Below are 19615 nucleotides of genomic sequence, written 5' to 3'. Positions count from 1 at the left end.
TACCACTCGATTACTATGTACTATGCTTCGGTATACAGTCACGTAAAACATTTTCTGTCCTCTTAAATTGGGCATTTGGGACTGATTCTAGTACCTAGATTTAGGGATTTAGGAAGTTCGAAGAAACCGTCTCTTCCTTAACGAACCGATAAATAATGGCATCGCGATCTATTATTCAATGGCAATCCTTTCCTTCCTTCTATCTTTCTTTACCTCGATAAATTTCCCGACCCGAAAGTAACATAAAGCCGTGAACCAAAGGTGACGACCCAGCTGGAATTTCAATGAGTGTTCACTTCGTTACTTCGGGATCTTCCAAGAGAAACTGACGCACACTTTGACAAGTCAAGGTTGCTAGGTGGCCCGTACAAAATTCATCACACGAAAGAAATAAGATATTTATTTGTGGAACTATTTAATATATATACTTTGATCTTTTAATTATTTTATATTATAAATTGTTGACTAACAAGTCGGGATATATAATGTTAATAAGGTTATATAAATACGAGAAAAAAAATCGATGTATAATTGAATCAAATTAATAACTTGATAGATAAATCATTGAAATGTCGATGTATTAGCATCATAAAAAATTTGGGTGGACAAATCGTTATAATAACTATTTTGCTCGTATCTCTTTTTGGGATTATTTTCACACGTGTACGCGCAGAATGCTACATACTATATATACGAAGGCCTAGATATTCGCTCGACAGCGAAGCCATTTTCACTAAAGGCACACGCGTTATCGCGTTATCGACGATAGCTAAAATGCCATTTTCTACATGCCTGCATCTTGATAAAGCTGGTAACAGCAGCAGTATGTTATGCGAACGGCAACATGCAATTCCTGTCGTGAAATGATTTCTACGAAAGATCGTGACGGTCGTGGCGACGGCTTAAAATTGCTAAAACTTTTGTCACATCGCGAAACATCACTCTGCTTCCGCTTTAATGATCGCGCGTTTGCGTTACGCTTTATTCCTCAATCGCAAGAAAAATAAATAAATGAAAGAGCACAAAAAATTATATAAATAAAATTATTATTAATGCTTTATCAAGATTATATTAAACTCTTCTCTCTCTCTCTCTCTCTTTCTCTTCTCAGCTCTTTCTTCTTTTGATCTTATATAATGTTTATTTTGGAAGATGGATATTGGCAAGGAACCTCGTCTTCCGAAAAGGCGCAACAGTCAAAATTAATCTGGATGATGTGCTCTTTCTTTGGCCGATTGCCAAAAGTGTTATTTCTTCTCTTTATCGTTCCCTCTTTTATTGTCGGTAGCGAATGTTCACGAATGACAAGCAGATGGGATAGAGTGTATTAAAGCCTTCAAAAGTCCGACGACCGGCAGCCATTACATATAGGAGATCTCTTGACTCAAGACCGGGACTTTCAGAAAGTTAAATTGCTCGCGAGGAACTCCTTCCGAAATTCATAGAAAGAAATAACGAACTGAGGAAAATAAAGTTACATTCTTTTCTAATTTTAGGTACGAACTTAAACGATGACAAAAATGTTTGCGAGTTAAATTGCGAATAAAAACTTGTTTGCATACATTGCAAAAGTATAAAAAAATTGGCGTTTAAATAAAATTTAACTTAATCGATTTGTTCAAATGAATAATATTATAATATTTAGTTATAGCAAAGTAAATTTTAACTTTCAAGTAAGAAAGGTTTTGTAAATATATGTATATGTATAATAAAAAAAATAAATTAAAGATTATTTGGAAAAAATAAAATAGTTATAGAATAATAAAATATGAAACAAGAGATATTATAGTGTAACACTGTAAAATAACGAAAAAAAGAGTAAAATTTATCGTTAAGTATAAAAGATTATATATTAGAAAATAACATCAATACTATTTTCGTAAGGATATATTTTTTTTATTTTTGATACGATTTTCGATACGCGGAAAAGTAATGTTGGCAGGTATAAGAGATGTAAAATTTTTCATATATTTTCAAACTGAGATTAAATTTTTACGAGGAATTACTATAAAAATTGTACCTTACGTGGAGCTTTTTCGGAGAAACGAAACTTCCATATTCTGCAACTCTAATTTTTTATTTCTCTCTCAATTTATGTCTTATCGATTAAGGGGATTGCAAAAGATTATAAAATGTTTGAATTTAAACCAAATAAATTCTTACAGGTGTGCATGAAAGCACTTTGACATAACTAAAATGAGGTCTTTCTTTCTGTCGAAATCAGCTATCAAAATTTATGCGAATAAAATTCTTCGATTTGATTGACACTTTATTTTCGTTAAAATTTCTGAAAATATTTTACTGCAAAAAAATAATATATTACATATTTTAATTTTTATGAATTAATTAAACTTAATATTTGTATAAGGAATGTTTAATTAGTTAATAAAATTAGAAATGGTAAAGAAATAAAATTTAAACGTCTATAAGTTATTAAAAAGAATGAGAAAAAAGATAGAATTGAATGTATGTGTATAATTTACGTATGTAACTATAATAATTATATAGACAAAAAAAAAATTTCATAAAGAATTGTTATTAAGATATCTGAATCAAATAAAGCCTAGGACTAAATAAGACCTACTTTTGAATTTACCACTTGAAATTGTGTTTTACGTCTAGAGTGTACATTGTAGTAAGCTTAAAAGATGTGTCATAGGAAGTAGATAAAGTGGTTGGGAAATTAGAACCGGCAGCAATGCGTCTTTAATGTAATAACAACTTGTGAGGAAATGAGTATATAAGATGTTTTTATAAAAATTTGCTGCAAAGCTTATTGTATACAATACATAATGTATTACGTATATAAATATACATTATTCTCTGTTTAATACATTATTTTATTATGAAATATGGTAATATTATTTAATTTCTCCTAACTATAGAAAAAAAAAAAACAAATAAATTTATATTGATTTTTTTTGGAGTACTTATATATTTTTAAAAATAATGCCTTTGTTAAATAAGAGTTACTCACATAACTATTGTTATGACTATAGTTATTGTTTGTTATGCATGAATTATAAGTTTTTAAACTCCTAACTTTTGAAAAATTGTAATTGTATCCAAATGGCTAGAAATTTTCGAAAATTAAAAAATTACTTAAAGGCTATTAAACTAAAGATAATTTTTATGTCTAAAAATAAAATTTGTTTTTTATGGAAATTATATTTTATTTTTGTGAGTAACTGAAATAAAGATTTCATCAAAGACTCTCACTTAATTTATTTTTCGATACATGTGTATATAATATATATTTTTTAATAAAGTAAATTAGGCAGCTTTTTTATTTGGCATAGGTATTTTATAAGAATTTTCGATAAATATGTCACCCACTAATAAGTGGCGCGTTAATCTTGCACTTCACGTCTGCTATCGTCGAGCGAATCTATTTCGGACTAAGTGCACCATTACGTAGAGCTGCATAATACGAAGCGATGTACGTGCTGCAGCATCCTGTTAAGTTTTAATTAACAAGCGAGAGCGCGGATAATGCGACCCTGCAAGAAAAAGTATTTCCGGTCATTCATATACTTTTATTTTCCGTTATTTCGAGGGACAGAGTTTGTACTCGAGTAATCGATATATATTACTCGCAGGTGCAATTAGAACTTTATGATACACCCAAGTCGGTTAATTAAACCAAACACAGATAAGTACATGTTAATATGTATGTTCATATAATTATGGCATTATTTAAATAATGTTCAAAATTAGTTTATAAAATATGTTTTGCAACTTTATAAAATTATTTTTATTTAACTGTGTATCTGTATATATGTATCTATATATTTTTTACTTGATATTTTTATTTATCCATTGGTTATCAATATCGTCAAATTTTCATATAAAAACGTTATTTACAAACATATGTCTAGTTTGAATTGAATCACGCGTGGATTTTTTTTACTCTATTTAATTGTTATTATTCTTTAATTTGGAATTTCTTATAATGTAAATAAAATAACAAAAAATACTTTCTTGGCAAAGTTATTAACTCTGTATCTTTCAAATCATATGTCCTAAAGGGAGATGCGTAAACATAGTGTAACTCACTGAACTTCCAACGTAATTTCGGTACAAGCTCTGTCTCGAAACTTGAAGCCGTAGGTCACTGCGTGCATTTAGCGGTAAACAATATAGGTTCCGAGCAACTTTGACAAGAGTTATGCAAATTGCGGCAGCGAAATCTCGAGTTAGTAATGTCTGTACGCTGTTCGTATAAGTATAAAGGAAAAGTTTTAATGAATTGCTAGTTTAATTGAAGCATTATAATAACACAAAGAATTAAAAATTATTCTCTTTTATAATTTATATGAAAATATCTTCTTAAATTGATTCTCCTCTCGCATTTTTTGTTATTAATTTACAAATGTGATAATATTGGTTATTAAGATATGTTATAATAATACAAGGAAATAACAATTAATAATTAACATGTTCATCGTGGCGTGCATTAAGTGGTGACTTTGATCTTCATTTAAGATCGACTTGAAAGAGAATGTAATTAGAATATTCTAATCTTGATAATAACTTGCTTTTGCAGAAATTATAAAATATAATGTCTTTTGTAATATATATAAAAGTCATGTAATTTTAATAAATAAAATGTGAGATACGTGACAGTACAAAAATCTGTCTACTTAAACACTTTTAAGTACCCTTGTGTACAAAATTTGTCGATTTTTTGTTAGAAAAAAAAATTCTGAAATTTCCGGAAACCAAGAAGCTCCGGAATTTGTGCTATATTTCGAGGTGAGTGTCGACGGATTTTGCGCGATCAATTTTTGCCATCGGAAGTTTTTTTTCGGACACCGCCGGGATGAAAAAAAACCAAGTTCCGGCTGAATTTAATTGCTGTCGGTAAATCATTCCCCGTCGCATCGGATTTGCGTGGAAAACGGAACGCGTGCTACGCAAAAACGGTAGGTTTATTTTTTTTTTTTTTTATTATCTTAGATATCGCATCGTGATTTTAGAAGGCATACCGTTTGCAGGAAGCGCTAACAGAAGACAGAAAAATGACGGCAAAGAGATGCAAAGAGGCATAATTGAATTTCTTCAATTTTTTCGTTTCCGGTTGTTCCGACATTCATTTTAAATTCTGCGAAAATTTATGCGGCAGCATTTATAACGAAATCCATCCGGAAACGGGATACCGCAGAGAATTCTATGAAAATGGCTGCGATTTTAATTGGTTTAAGTTTCGCGATTTATTATTATGCTCGAGTCTTCGCGTAGTCGACCTACCGAAATAACTAGGAATTCATATTCGGAAGCGGGTTGATAATTTAAGAAAAAAAAAAAAAATTAAGGAGTTTAATTTAATAAGGTTGAAAAGAAAATATGTGATCGGAAAACTTGATAAATGTGACTAGTATTAATTTGATAGTAATGGTTAATAAAAGAACTCAATTGTTCGAATAAAGGGCGTTTCTTCGTCCCTTGGGATCAGTTCCGAATGGAATTTTCTCCACGTGGTCGAGCTTTATCTGGACCGTTCTTCTTTATCGAAGATTCAGTTAACTCGCGGATTAAGGCTACTGCGCGAATTACAGAGAAGCGTTCTAAATTGCCGTGGCAATCCCGAATCTGTTTCTTCTTGGGATGAACTTGTTACGCAATTCCACGCTTGACACACCGCCATTAATCTTACCGTTGTGGACCGTTCCTATAGTGTAGCCAGGTCCAGGCGAATTTCAGGTGCAGACATGACCATCTGTCCTTCGGTCATGAATCACACCCTGGTGTTTCGAATGAAAATGAGGATTTGCCGGGTCCAGACACGATGTTGTAAATAAACGTTTCCCTTACATGCGATATTAATTCCCGTTTCCGCTATTATTTCGCCAAACGCAATTCATACAATTGCCGTCATTTTCATTGTTTTAATTACTTTACCATTTAAACAGTAAAATGAAAAGCGTGCAAATAACCAAGCAAATAACCTGCAATGCCATGCGATTTTATTAAATGTTAAAATAAAACTTCATATAATCCTATAAATGTACAGCGCTTTAAAAGAAAACCAATGCAATATATTATTAACTCTCATATTGTCTTTTTACCGAGACAATTTGTAATAATATTCTATAATTTCTGCAATTGAAAAAATGTCTTACGGTTCTTTCTCTGCAATGCATTCGACGATATAATAACGCAGCTAACAGCTGTCATGTATTTTGACGCAACATATTTAAGGCAAGATATTCATTCTTGATTCTCGTCGTTTTCACCGGTAGACCGAGACAAAACGGAGCGGTCGTTGTCGTCGACACAATGTGTTCGTGAAAGAACCGTGGTTGCAATCACATAATAGCGGCCTGGTTTTAAAGTTCCATTTCTTAAACATCGTGGAATATTTTACGACAAATATACTACGCAGAAGAAAGAATATTATTATATAAGACAAAGTTGCATGTTCCAATTATTATTATAAAATAGAAATTTTTTAAAACAACTTCTTTCATTTATTTAACTTTTTAAGTGAGGCTCAAACTTTTATTTACTAACTTAAGTAAATATTCTGACTTTTTAAATTTATTTAATTACTGTTGTATTCCTTCTAATATTCATTTATATATACATATATATTTATTATAATTCTACAAAAATCTAATTTATTTTTAATTTTTTTTATTTTACTTCAAGCTTTCCAGTTAAATTACAAATTTATTAACTTGACGAAAGATCTGTTGTAAAGTATATAAAAATAAACAAGATATAAAATAGAGCAACGCTAATAAATTCAGAAGTCGGTATATCATCAAATAAAGTAAAAAATAAGAAAAAAATTTCAATTTGCATATCTGGAGTTATTAAAAAATATTGTGTTGATAATAATAGTGCTAATATTATCAGGCTTGCACATTTACGATTGCGATGTGAATATAGTTAATATTTACATCGCAATCGTAAAGGTGCTGAAAAAAAGCGTATTCTATAAATGTATGAGTTACACGAGCTTATCGATGATAAGCTCACTTTATATATAGCTTTTATCACTGCTATTAATCGCGCGTAATTATTACGCTCATGACGAATGCAGCGTATCTCGCTTTGTATTGCTGGGAAATTTATGAATATCGCGATTATAAATTATTCATAGGAAATTTAGTCACAATTAGATGAATATTTTTGGCAATATTGTAATAGTATAATTGACTATGTATAATTTCAAATAATTGAGAAAAAAAAATCGGTATTTGTGAACGTGATCAATTATTAAGTAACCAGCCTGTCACACATATGTGTATGTGTAGTCTATCTAATTATATTTATACATGAAGTGATGTATTACAGGAAGTGTTATAATGAAGAAGTGTCTGTGATTCGTAGCAGCTGTTTAACATAATTATCCTTTGATGTTCTTTCTTCACAGAGTTCCATTTCGCGAGTTCCATCTCTTTGTAAGATCTTTCGAATTGGCGAGGAAGGGAGAAGGAGAGATGGCTCTTTTAGCGGCTCGAAATTGAACTTTCCAAGATTATCTAGCAGTTCCTCTGGCCTTAATCTAAAAGATTATTACTTACTTCGAGACTCGTCTGCCTTGTCACTTTCATTACTCCCCGTTTTTCCCCGCCTAACCCTTATCCTTAAAAGGATACGAACTTGCAAAGAACGACAGCTTGCGCGGAAATATCTCGGAAGGAAATTAGTCTAGCCATACATTGACATTTGATGATCCAATTATGTTAGACACTTTCATCGAATTATATTAGAGAGATAAAAATTTGGACATGAGACAAATATGTCAATAATATTTCGCTGTGTATTATAAATGTAGACGAAAGACACCTATACTATATTATTCTGCTTTTGAATCGTATTTCTTAAATAAAAGCTAAAAAGATAAAACTTTGGAAACATAAATGTAAAGTAGAATGTGTCTTTTATCAATGGTATAGCAATTTTGTAATATATTGTTTTATATTTTGTAATAATTAATGTTTTCGCAATATAAAAATAAATTTTGCAAAATTACGCTTTAATTGGTATAATAGATTAACATGAATTACTTGTACCAAATATTTACAAGTTAATCTACGTGAAGATTTCTAGAAGTCTTTCAGTTTAACGAAATACATTAATTCTTTTGTCAATTATATAAATACTTTATGTTCCACAAAACGCAACATGTAGCGCGACTGTATGTTAAGGTTATATTAGTTTAGATTAGCTCTTAGTACATTTATATAGAAAAAAAAACACATAAATGTGTTTTTATATTTAATATATCTATGTATTAAAATACATAATAATATCTATTATTTCTTATTTATAGAATAAAAATTCAGGTCAATATAAAAAGAAAAATAGAAATAATTTTAATTCAATTTTAAAATAAATTTTTTTTTATTAATTAAATTAAAATCTATAATAAGTGGTTGTTATTATTGGCAACAATTAGATTTTAAAAAATTGTATATTAGTACTATATATAACAATTATATAAAAATTTTTAGCAAAAATAAGTGAAATTGGTAATCTAATTAGGTAGTCTAATTAACAAATTTAATTAGACCGCTGTACACTAATTTAATCCGTATAAAGTAACATCACATATTACTTTTATGTTGCTTTGTGTACGATAGTTTTAATGTGTACTAGTGCGTCCAACTGAATTCGTTATAATTGTTTCATTTGCACGCGTATGTCAACATATGTCTACATGTATATATGTGCGTGTATGTGTGCCTTTCTATTTTTATATAATTTTTATAAAGGATATAATCCACTTGATATTACAAATGCTTCGAAGCATTTTTGATTGATTGATTCATAAAATTCGTTATTCGTTATTCGATTGGTCAAATCGATTAATCAAATGCTTTGTTGCATTTGTAACATCGAGTGGATCGCTTTTATTGATACATACTCAGTATTTTAAAAATATCCAACATCACTCATCTTTCAATTCTCTCTCGACTTTTATTAAGAAATTCTCTGCAATATAAGTTATAAATTGCTCAATATAATTTCAATTGCGTATGATTTTTGACAATCATACTTAAAATCATAATAGCATTTATTTAAAATGCGCAATATTTCTTTTCTTGAAATTAATATTAATTTTTTTGAGTATTATAAAGTTTTTTTGTTACTATATACGATTATTTTTAAAAGAAAGAATACGGTTATAAATTAGATGAAAGATTATAAAATTCACAATATTTTACATATTTTGTGTGGAATTTTGAGGATAACCTTCTAAATTACTGTTTTATATACTAGCTGTTTAGACGTTATAATGGCCACTAAATGTTTATTGTGTTGTTATAAAAGTTGCATTTTAGTATTGCAGATAGCCGAAAGTTTTATAGATGTGTATTCTTCACGTTTTTTTGTGAGAAATATGTTGGGTATTAATTTTTTAACTATTGTGTAACTTGAAAGGCTTGAATTAGCTTTTAAATGACGTAATTGAATTTAATGTTTAATATAATGTGTACATGCATTTGATGCATGCATTTATTTTTATTTTATTTATTAACTAATACATTTTGTTACAATAGAATATTTTGTTACAATATTTTATATTACATCTACAATGCTTCAAGAGTTGTGTCACGTAAGTCCAGAGTTGAAAAGTTACTTTTTAAAAGTAACTCGTTACCGTTATCGTTCTTTATTCTAAAAAGTAACGCGTTACCGTTACTTGCTATCAATTTTCAAAAATAACTTGTTACCATTATTGTTACTCAAAAGTAACGCTTGTCGTTACATTTTTTGTTACTTTTCAATTTTTAATATAAGTTTATTAAATATTACAGGGTTTATTTTAAAATAAATAAAAACATTGCTAAATATTAAAATTCTTTATTAATTTTTAAAAGAATTTGTTGTTTAATAGTATCATTACGCAGATGTTTTCTTTGTAGTATTAATACGTATCCACCGACACTAAACACTTTTTTCTTTTTTAATGGCGCATTTACATATGCAATGCTGCATTCCAACAATTTTCTTTAAAAATTATATCGAGTAAATTCGCAAAAAATAACGATAAAAGTAATTGTTTAATTTGTTACTCGTTACCGCAAAATGTAACAAAGTTACTTTTTTTGTTACAAACAAAATTTATAATGCGTTACTTCCCAATTCTGCATAAGTCAATATTTTCTAAGTTATTTAAGTAAAACAAAATAGTGGTTTATAACGCCCTCTTTTTATTTTCTATTCTTAGTAGTATTTCTATTCTTAGGGATGTTCTCTATATTTTTGAAAATCTGTTTTTTTAATTACAATATTATTTGGAATGTTTTTTTAAATATTTTTGCATTTATTTTGTTGTTCTCTTTTTATTTAATATTATTATAAGTTTTTAAATTGTTATTAAATTTAGGTAGGAAAATATTTTTGCAACATTTTATATTATTTTTTATCTAGTTGTATTATTTTTTTAAGATACAAGCATTTGGCACTTTTTTAACTTTTTTTAAAAGTTTAATTTTTAAACAGTAAAATATGTAATTTAAAAAGTAAATAGGTAATTCAAAAGTTATAACTTTAAAAATTGGTATTTATTTTATTATCAACATATACCGTATCAAACGATGCATAAAAATGTTTCTATTTTAAATACAAACTTTGATAAACTTTGTGTGTGTGTGTGTGTGCGTGCGTGCGTGCGTGCATGCATATGCAGACACATTTAGCTATTTTTATTTAAAATTTATATGAATTATATCTCTCTCTGAGAAAGAAGAATGAATAATACATTTTTTACGAATTGGAAGTCTGATTACTCGAATGCATGAGTGAAACTTTGTATAATCTATAAACTTATTTTTATGTTGTTTTTTACGGAATAATTGTAATAACTTCTATTTATACGTGTACAATATATTGCAATAGAGATGACTTGTTAGCTGCATTGTAATTGAAGGATATCTCATTTACAATTTAAAATATGAAAGATGAAAAGATTAGTATTGGAATTTTTTCTAATAGTCATATTAGCTTCTTAATAAATTTAGTACACATTACTGCACAATTAGAATCAGCGTAACTAATCTCTGATTTATAAAGATACTATAATAAAGTAGCTTTTTTTATTAACAATATTTTTATTAATCTATAAACAATTATTATTTAATGATACTACTTTTATTTCATAATGTTATTTTGCTATTTTATTATTAAACAGTACAATTAAGATGTTTAAATTTATAATTTAACTTTAACACATTACCATATACAATATTAATTAATGAAATTTATATACATTTTATAATTTTTTCTATTAATTAAAACACATAATTATATTTATTATCTTATTTATTTAATCTAGAATTAATTATCTAGAAAGGGAGATAGAATTAATTTTCTTATTTAATTTAGGGAATAATACAGGAAATTTTAATTATAAATTTTCTTTTGTTGTATGCTAATTAAAATCTATAATCAGTTATAATTTCGGGGATAATTAAATAGATTTTATTAGCCAAATGTTATATCTGAACATCAAGCTTTATATGTATATAAAAATTCTTAGCAAAAGAATTAAAATTGGCTAATTCCGGTATCTAATTATTTTATTTGCACGCACAAGTGTGTACGTATAGATATATTTTTGATTTATATAATTATTATTTTAATTTAAATACATATTATACCTTTCTCTGAAAAATCACAAAATGACAAGTTTTATATATACATATATACGTATATATGTGTGTGCAGTGTGTGTAATACCACTCATTAGCACTTTCTAACAAATTTTCTGCAATAAAATGATAAATTTGTGTTAACATAAATTGAAATGCACGTGTTCTCTCACAATTCAAATAATAAATTAGATTTATTTAAATTCTAATACAACTCTTTTCTTTGAATTAATGTTAAAAATTGTTTTTAAATTTAATTTCTTCGTTACTTTAAATCCTTATTTAAGTATTTTATCTTTAAAGGTGTGTTTATATTCCTGGAGTTATTTAAATAACATATTTTCTTAATATTATTCAATATTATTTGGGACATTGTTCAAAACTTTTTAATTAGCTATACTCTGGTAGAAATTGAGTGCTGCTTTCAATTGCAGGTTATTTGACAGTTATATTGATTATTGTTTAATAATTGAACAGCGAAACTTGTTAGAATTTTAATCAAGTTATAACGCAATTATTGTGCAAAACTGTATATCTAAACTTAATTATTTAACAATAGATAATAAATAGACTAAAAACTTTATAGTTTAAACGATAAATATAACGTTATCAGTTGCTTTATCAGTTACAGTTAGTTTATTTTTAAATCTTCCATTTGTATGGAAATTATAATATGAGACACTTTATATATGTATATAAGATGCGCGAATTTAGTGCTTTAAAAATTTTGTTTTAAATAAGAATTTTTGAATAGTAAAATATTTAACACAGAAAAGTGAATATTATTACTTCTAAAATTTATCAACGCACATTGCATTCAACGACGCATAAAAGTATTTTTATTTTATACATAAATTTTGATAAATATGAATTATAATATGTGTATACACTATGTGTATTGACATGCGCGCAGATACTTACATTTATTTACTTAAAATTTATAAAGATTATGTAAGAAGAACAAATAATACAATTTATACGAAGTGCCAACTTAATTATTAAAAAAATGCAATTAAATATATTTATTTTAAATTTCAATTTTGATAATATAATATTTACAATAAGTAGTTGTATATTAAAGTAAAATTTTATCAACGGTTATTTATAATAGTATAACGTAATAATGGATGAATGTGGTATTCAGTTTAGCAGTACTGCTTTTTGCATAAAATATTTTTTATTTTGTTAATATTTTTTGTATTTGTCTTATGATTTATTTTTAATTTTTCAATTAACTTTTTGTTTTATTGGAGTACATGTATGCGTTTAAATCTTCAAAAAAATCTTATGAAAATGTATTTAACATACGTATACACAGAACATATATAACATATTTTTCTTGGAATATCTACTTTTACAATGTTAAAAAATTATATATTATACTTTATCAGATATAATATTTTTACTATTAAAGCATAGTAATGACAAAATTTTATATTGTATATAAATTTTACTATGTATTGTACTATGTTACAATTTTATAATTTTATTTTTTTAGCAAAAGTAGGTTTTGCTAATAATATTGTAAAACATTTCTCACGTTAAAAAAATCACCAAGAGTGCACATAAAAAAAAAAAATAAACATAATAAAAGTTAAAAAATATATAATACAAAAATAATATAAATCTAACATAAAATGTTTTTCTATATAAAAATAGAGTTTTATATAATGTTTTTTTAATAAAAGAAACAATTGAAAATAAATTTATAATAATTTTCATCAAAAAATATTATAAATTTATTTTTAAGTGTTTTTATTATTAGAAAAACATTATATAAAATTCTATTTTTATATAGAAAAACATTTTATGTTAGATTTATATTATTTTTGTATTATATATTTTTTAATTTTTATTATGTTTATATTATTTTTTTATGTGCACTCTTGGTGATTTTTTTTCAATCCTAAAACATTTGACATAGAATGCTTGATAATAAAATGATACGTTAACGATAACATTAATAAAAAGCGAATATTCGCTTTTTATTAATGTTATCGTTAACGTGTCATTTTATTATCAACTCACGTTGCATTGAACAACGTATAAAGTTATATCTATTTTGTTATATCTATATGATAAGTAAACATAAATTTTTATATATGCGTATGTACAGTATTTAAAAAAAATTTTGAAGGGTGATTCTACCATTTAATATGACAACTTTATATGACCGTGTATGTCTAGAATGACTAATTTTCAAAGATAGGGTGTTAAAGTTGGAGGAAAATTCCTAAAATACCAAAAATTACAAGTTATTAACTCTTTTATGTCTAATTTTTTCCTGGGAATAATTCGAATGTATGTCTTAGAGATTTTTATATTTACTAATTATAAAACTGTAGTCAAAATTTCAAAATTTAAAATAGCAGATTAAAACAAGTTTCGCTCAAATTTAACAAAAATTGGCATTTTGTTTATATTGAATATGCCATAAAAAATTTTAAAACTTTCAGTGTAGATTTGTTATGAGCAATCTCAAAGGCTTCAAAGATCTGTATATATCAACTTATATGTAAATACAACAAAATTTAACATTTTTGTTTGCTACATTATATTTGTTATTATAAAATTAAGTATTTTAGATTAAGTATTCAAGAAATTAAGTATCAGATTTTGTTCACGTAGCTCTTTTTTATATTGACTTTTAAAAATTGTTTAGAAAAAAAATTTGCTATCTTAATTTTTGTGGAAGATATGTGCATTTTTTATTTATTCCATTTTATGATTATTTGAGATATGCACACCACGGAGTGAAACGGGCGTTGAATTTTTTGTGAAGGATTCTATCTTTTATTTTAAAAATGAGCGTAGGAAAGAGTAGCTACTTTTATTTTTGAAAAGTATGCATTTTTTAAGGATTAAGACATATATGTTCCATTAGGCACGAAAGATTATGTAATATTATTTTTTTGATTAATTTATATTAATATAAAAATATTAAGGAAGAATTGTCGAAAAATCAATAGTTATTAGATTTTTACATTCTATTTTGTCATTAAGTATCTTGTAAATTATTTAATTTTTTGCAATTGTACTTTATTAATATTTTAATGCACAAAATATAATGTGATAAATTAATTTTTGTAAAAATAACATATAAAGAAACGTCGCCAATACTGGCATAAGTTTCCTAAAGAGGCATCTTCTTATTTTTTCGGAAATTAAACACTACTTAATTTTTTTATATGCAGAATAATCAAAGAAATTATATATTATGTAAAAAAATTACATAATTTTATTTAAAGGAATGACAATAACTTTTATATAATTTAAAAAAAATTGCTTGTTAAGAATTAATTTTATTATTATTATCTCCCTTTACCATGCAATTTTTATTTAAACATTTTTCTCGATAATGCTTTATTTTTTTGGCTTTTTTGAAACTTTTGCCATGCACCGTATATGTATACATATTATAGTTGTATATTAAGTGCTTTAATTTGAAAAAATGCACTTAAACTATTAAACCATTTAGATATAACATATTCATATATACATTATTTTGGTAATAAGCGTTTTGGATAAAATGTTGGTAGTATCACATATACATAATTAATAATTATAATATTTATTTATTTATTTATGTTTTATAGTGACATAATTAATATTATTTATGTCGTGGCACAAATACATTGAAATGTGATCTTCTTAATTGATGTGCTACTAACTTCTTAACTACTTATTTGTCGCAATGTATTGAATGAACAATAGGAACATGAACACCTGAAAAAAAGTAATATATGAGTTTCAATATAGAAAGAGTAATATTTCACATTGACGCACACTGTGCCATTTGTGCCCAATGTAGTATTTTTACTGTATGCAATTATTCTGCATTATCCTTTATGATTATTACTTAAATCCTAGAAAAACCGGTAAAAAAAATATTGCAAAAAATAACAGCTTATTAGCATCAAAGATATCAAATTGCTAGTCAATTTAATTTGTAATAAGTATTACTTATTCCGGCTAAGAATTGTGTTTCAAGACTGACGAATTTGTCGGTGCACAGCATATGCTGATGATTTTAAATTAAAATAATTAATTATACACGCAAATATTTACTTCGTAGCGGCGATATTAAATAAATAAATGTATATTATATACGTATATATAAATTTAAAATGAAAATAAAATATCGGTATGTATTTATATATTGTTATATATGTATAATATATAATTTCGGAAATTTTTGATTTTAAAGTTAACTGTATTTATTTATCTATACTAATTTTTGTGTGTTTTTACATCTACAAAAACTTTAAATATGGAAATGATCAAACCCTTGTGTTTCTTCTTGTTCAAACCTAATGCATCTGGGAGGACAAAAATTGTATGGTCTAAAATTCTAAAAAAAAAGGTAGGAAATAATGATAAAATTAATTTAACTTTAATTCAAAGAAAGCAGGCTCATATGAATTAATAACAATTAAGTTAAATTAAGGCCAATAACGAGCTACTAGAGATGTATTATAATAAAAATTAGAAAAGTTTTTTATTTATTATAAAATCGATAAACGGACTGAACATTTCGACTTACTGAGTCTTTCTCAGCAATATATACAAACACAAACTTGTAGATAAATTAAGAGAGTACGAATAAATAAATAATTTAGTGTATCGATGTAGTTAAATCATAAAACGGTTACATCACAGCTTAACGTGTCAGCGAATAAAATTACAAACAATATCGAACATATAACATTTGATAAATAGAGTTGAAAATATAAAACAGTGGTTAGTCTAAATAATTATAGAGAAATACATAACTAATTCTTGCGTCTACACGAGAATAGTTTAAGTCTGTAAATAAAATTGTAGTATAGAATTTGGTTCAGATTAGTTAACTAAAGTTATTAGTTATTTAATTTTATTGTATGCAAATATTTTGCATTATTATTTAGTTTTATAATTATTTATATCATTATATATACAGTAACCGACAAAAATAAAAAGCCACCTTATTTACAAGATTAGTTTACTTCATACAAGTGTATTATAAAAACAGTATATTATAGATTTTTTATATCTAAAATTAAAAACTTATTTATTAATTAACGGTTTTTAATTAAAAAGTAATCAATTTTTTATTTAATACAAGATTTATTTTTTCAAATTATATATTTAAGAGTGACGAAATAAAAAAACTACTAAAATCTATTTGGCATAATATTTTGTGGTTGTCATGTCAACAGTTTTGTTTATCGTGAAGTTTGTCATGTCCACGTTATTGTGTTTTTATTTACGCTGTTGCATTCATATTTGTGACATCGGCTTGTTTTGATTATTGTCCGAAGTCCGAGTTAAAAAATGGGAGGAAAACGAATTTCCATACAAATCCGAAGTTTAATTGTACGGAATATTCAAAAAAGTTTTTTTCAACGTAGCCAAAAATTACGAAGTAGAGAAGCGGTAGAACAGATCCTAAGAAAGTTCCAATCAACTGGATCAGTGATAAATAGAAAAGGCAGAAAACGAGCAATGTCCAAAAGATGAAAGAAAGATGAAAAAATAATCAGAGGAATTAAAAAAATCAAATTACTGTCAGAAATTTAAAAAAGCATTTATCTTAATGTTTCTGACCACTGTTTGTCGTAGACTTGAAGTAAATTTACATAGCTGGTTTGCATGTAAATGAACAGTTCTAATAATAAGTATAACTGAATATACTTTCACTGATTTCACTGGTTGTCATTTAGAGAGTGTTTTTAGTAACAGAGAAATGCGATTTTATTTTTACCCTATCATGGAAAAAATACAAAAGATAAAAATATATATAAACAAAACAATTTTAGGAAATTATAAACATATAAAATAATATTACTAATATTATTAATAATATTAATATTATCATTTTATATATTTATAATTTTCTAAAATTATTTTATTTATTATTATATCATTATTATATAAATACTCACTATTGTTTAAGTTTGTAAACTGCAAAAAATTATGAAATATTATTCGCGCTTTTGAAAAATTTATTTTAAGGTTTTGTATAGAAAAAAAAAACTGTGAATATATAAAATATATATAAATTTTTTAATTATCTAAACAAATCGTGTTTTTATTATTACAATAAATTACAATGCAATGTTTAATTTTTGAAACATATGCTGCTTTAGGAAGCTTATGGCCAATGATATTTCTCTGTATGTATATTACATATATAACATATGTATTATATATATAATATAAATATTTATACTCTATAAGAATGTCATAATATAAATAATTATAATTTTAATATAAATAATTATAAAGCTAAAGGATAATGCAGAATATTTACATACAAATACTTTTTTCCAACTAGATTGGGCAAATGGCACACTGTAAAGTGTTATATGAATTAATATCAAACTTACCATTAAGTTTGAATAGATGCACCTTTGGCTACAGCGTTGGCGAAAGCTTTGGCTATAGGATCGGCTAGAGCCATAGCTTTGGATGCCGCTACGGCTATAGCTTCGGCTATAGCATCGGCTATAGCTTCGGCCACAGCTTCGGGTGAAGCGTCGGCTATAGCATCAGCCACAGCTTCGGGTGCAGCTTCGGGTGCAGCTTCGGCTATAGGTTCGGGTTTAGCTCCGGGCTTGGCTATGGGACTAGCCCATGTTAGCGAACTACATAAGCCTACGACAATCACCGCGATAAATAAAAATTTCGAAATCTTCATTGTTGTATTCTAACTTTGTGCATTACACTTCCATCGTTTTATACCCCGTGATTAGTCGATTTATTATCAAGTATTTATGATCACACAATACGTATATAGCATAGATAAAAAAATCATGAAGTGCAGTTAAAAATTTAAATATGATTTTTTTATCTGTAAAGTCATGACTTCCAACATTTTATATTGTTATTGCGTAAACTATCCTTGAAATAATGCGGAAATAATTTTATCTTAGTACTTTTCTACAGAATAACCAAAAAATCATAGTATGTTAAAAAATCATATAATTTTATTAAAAAAAAAATAATAAAAGTAATCTTGATATATCCGAAATGCTTTCAAGTATATATATATAAAAATATATACCCTCGGTAACGATTTGCTCGAAGTCATGCAATTTTTGTATATAACAATTTTTTATATGACATATAATTTGCGAGTTTTTTAAAGTGTGCAAATTACGTACTTCATTTGTATATAATAATTTTTCATATAACATATAATTTTTGCGAGTTTTTTAAAGTGTTTAAGTTACGTACTTCATTTTGTATATAACAATTAAAAAATAAATATATATAAAAATTTGCACTGTATAATATGCAATTACTAATATCTAAATTGTTTACTGTTCTATCTAGGCTCTTGTTTTATATTGTAGTATGGCAAGCTTCTTAATTGAAATAAAAATGAAAAAATAGTTTTACTCTTGGTCCGAAAGTTCGTATATAAAAGATGTTTTTTGTTATCTCGCGACACGCATATGGTAACTCCCGAAGAATTGACCGATGCTTCATCGTTTTTGCGAACTTAACCTCGGCTAATCTGTTAATTTGCGAGAATCAAAGGCACTCAAGGTATTACACACTGAGGCACGGATAACAAAAAATACGGTATGCAGCACGGACGTAATGGCACTCATTCGCTTACGGCTCGTGTGTCCACTCCTTGCACTCGTGCACAAAAGGCCAACTTTACGCTCTTGTAACATAATGTATTATTCTTAGAGCACAGCAAAATATCTTCCTAATACTTTTTTTTTGTAACATCCTTTTTTAATTGAATTTTCCTCCTTTTTTGTTCTTTTTTTATTTTTAACAAATTCGTAAATTAGATGGAAAGTTTATTATTACTTATTCATTTCCTCGTCACGACGTCCTGTATTGTTCACTTCGACGACGAAACTTTCCTTTTAGTTCAATGTTTCGAGTTGCATCTCTAGCTGTAGTAGTTGCGGCCACATTATAACGGAGCACGTGCTACTCATTTACAACTATATGTAGTGCATATCTAATTATGACAAAAAATAAAGTAAACGATATTTTAATAT

At 26.5% G+C, this 19615-nt stretch overlaps 2 protein-coding genes across 3 annotated transcripts in view; one reads left to right on the top strand and one right to left on the bottom strand.

Moving 5' to 3' along the window:
• LOC105830491 (octopamine receptor beta-1R) overlaps positions 1-19615 on the top strand; it is an 84739-nt gene that overhangs the window by 43401 nt on the left and 21723 nt on the right. The window lies entirely within an intron of this gene.
• LOC105830492 (DNA translocase FtsK 1) lies at positions 15165-18350 on the bottom strand. The gene is made up of 2 exons (XM_012669839.3): positions 17978-18350; positions 15165-15335 (listed from the first exon to the last, which is right to left on the bottom strand). The coding sequence occupies exon 1, from the start codon at positions 18286-18288 to the stop codon at positions 17980-17982; it is 309 nt and encodes a 102-aa protein (XP_012525293.1). The 5' UTR covers positions 18289-18350; the 3' UTR covers positions 15165-15335; positions 17978-17979.

Source organism: Monomorium pharaonis, chromosome 4 (genome assembly GCF_013373865.1).
Source record: "Monomorium pharaonis isolate MP-MQ-018 chromosome 4, ASM1337386v2, whole genome shotgun sequence".
Classification (NCBI taxonomy): domain Eukaryota; kingdom Metazoa; phylum Arthropoda; class Insecta; order Hymenoptera; family Formicidae; genus Monomorium; species Monomorium pharaonis.
Note: the sequence above shows the minus strand (reverse complement) of the source record. Positions and strands in the feature narration are given on the sequence as shown.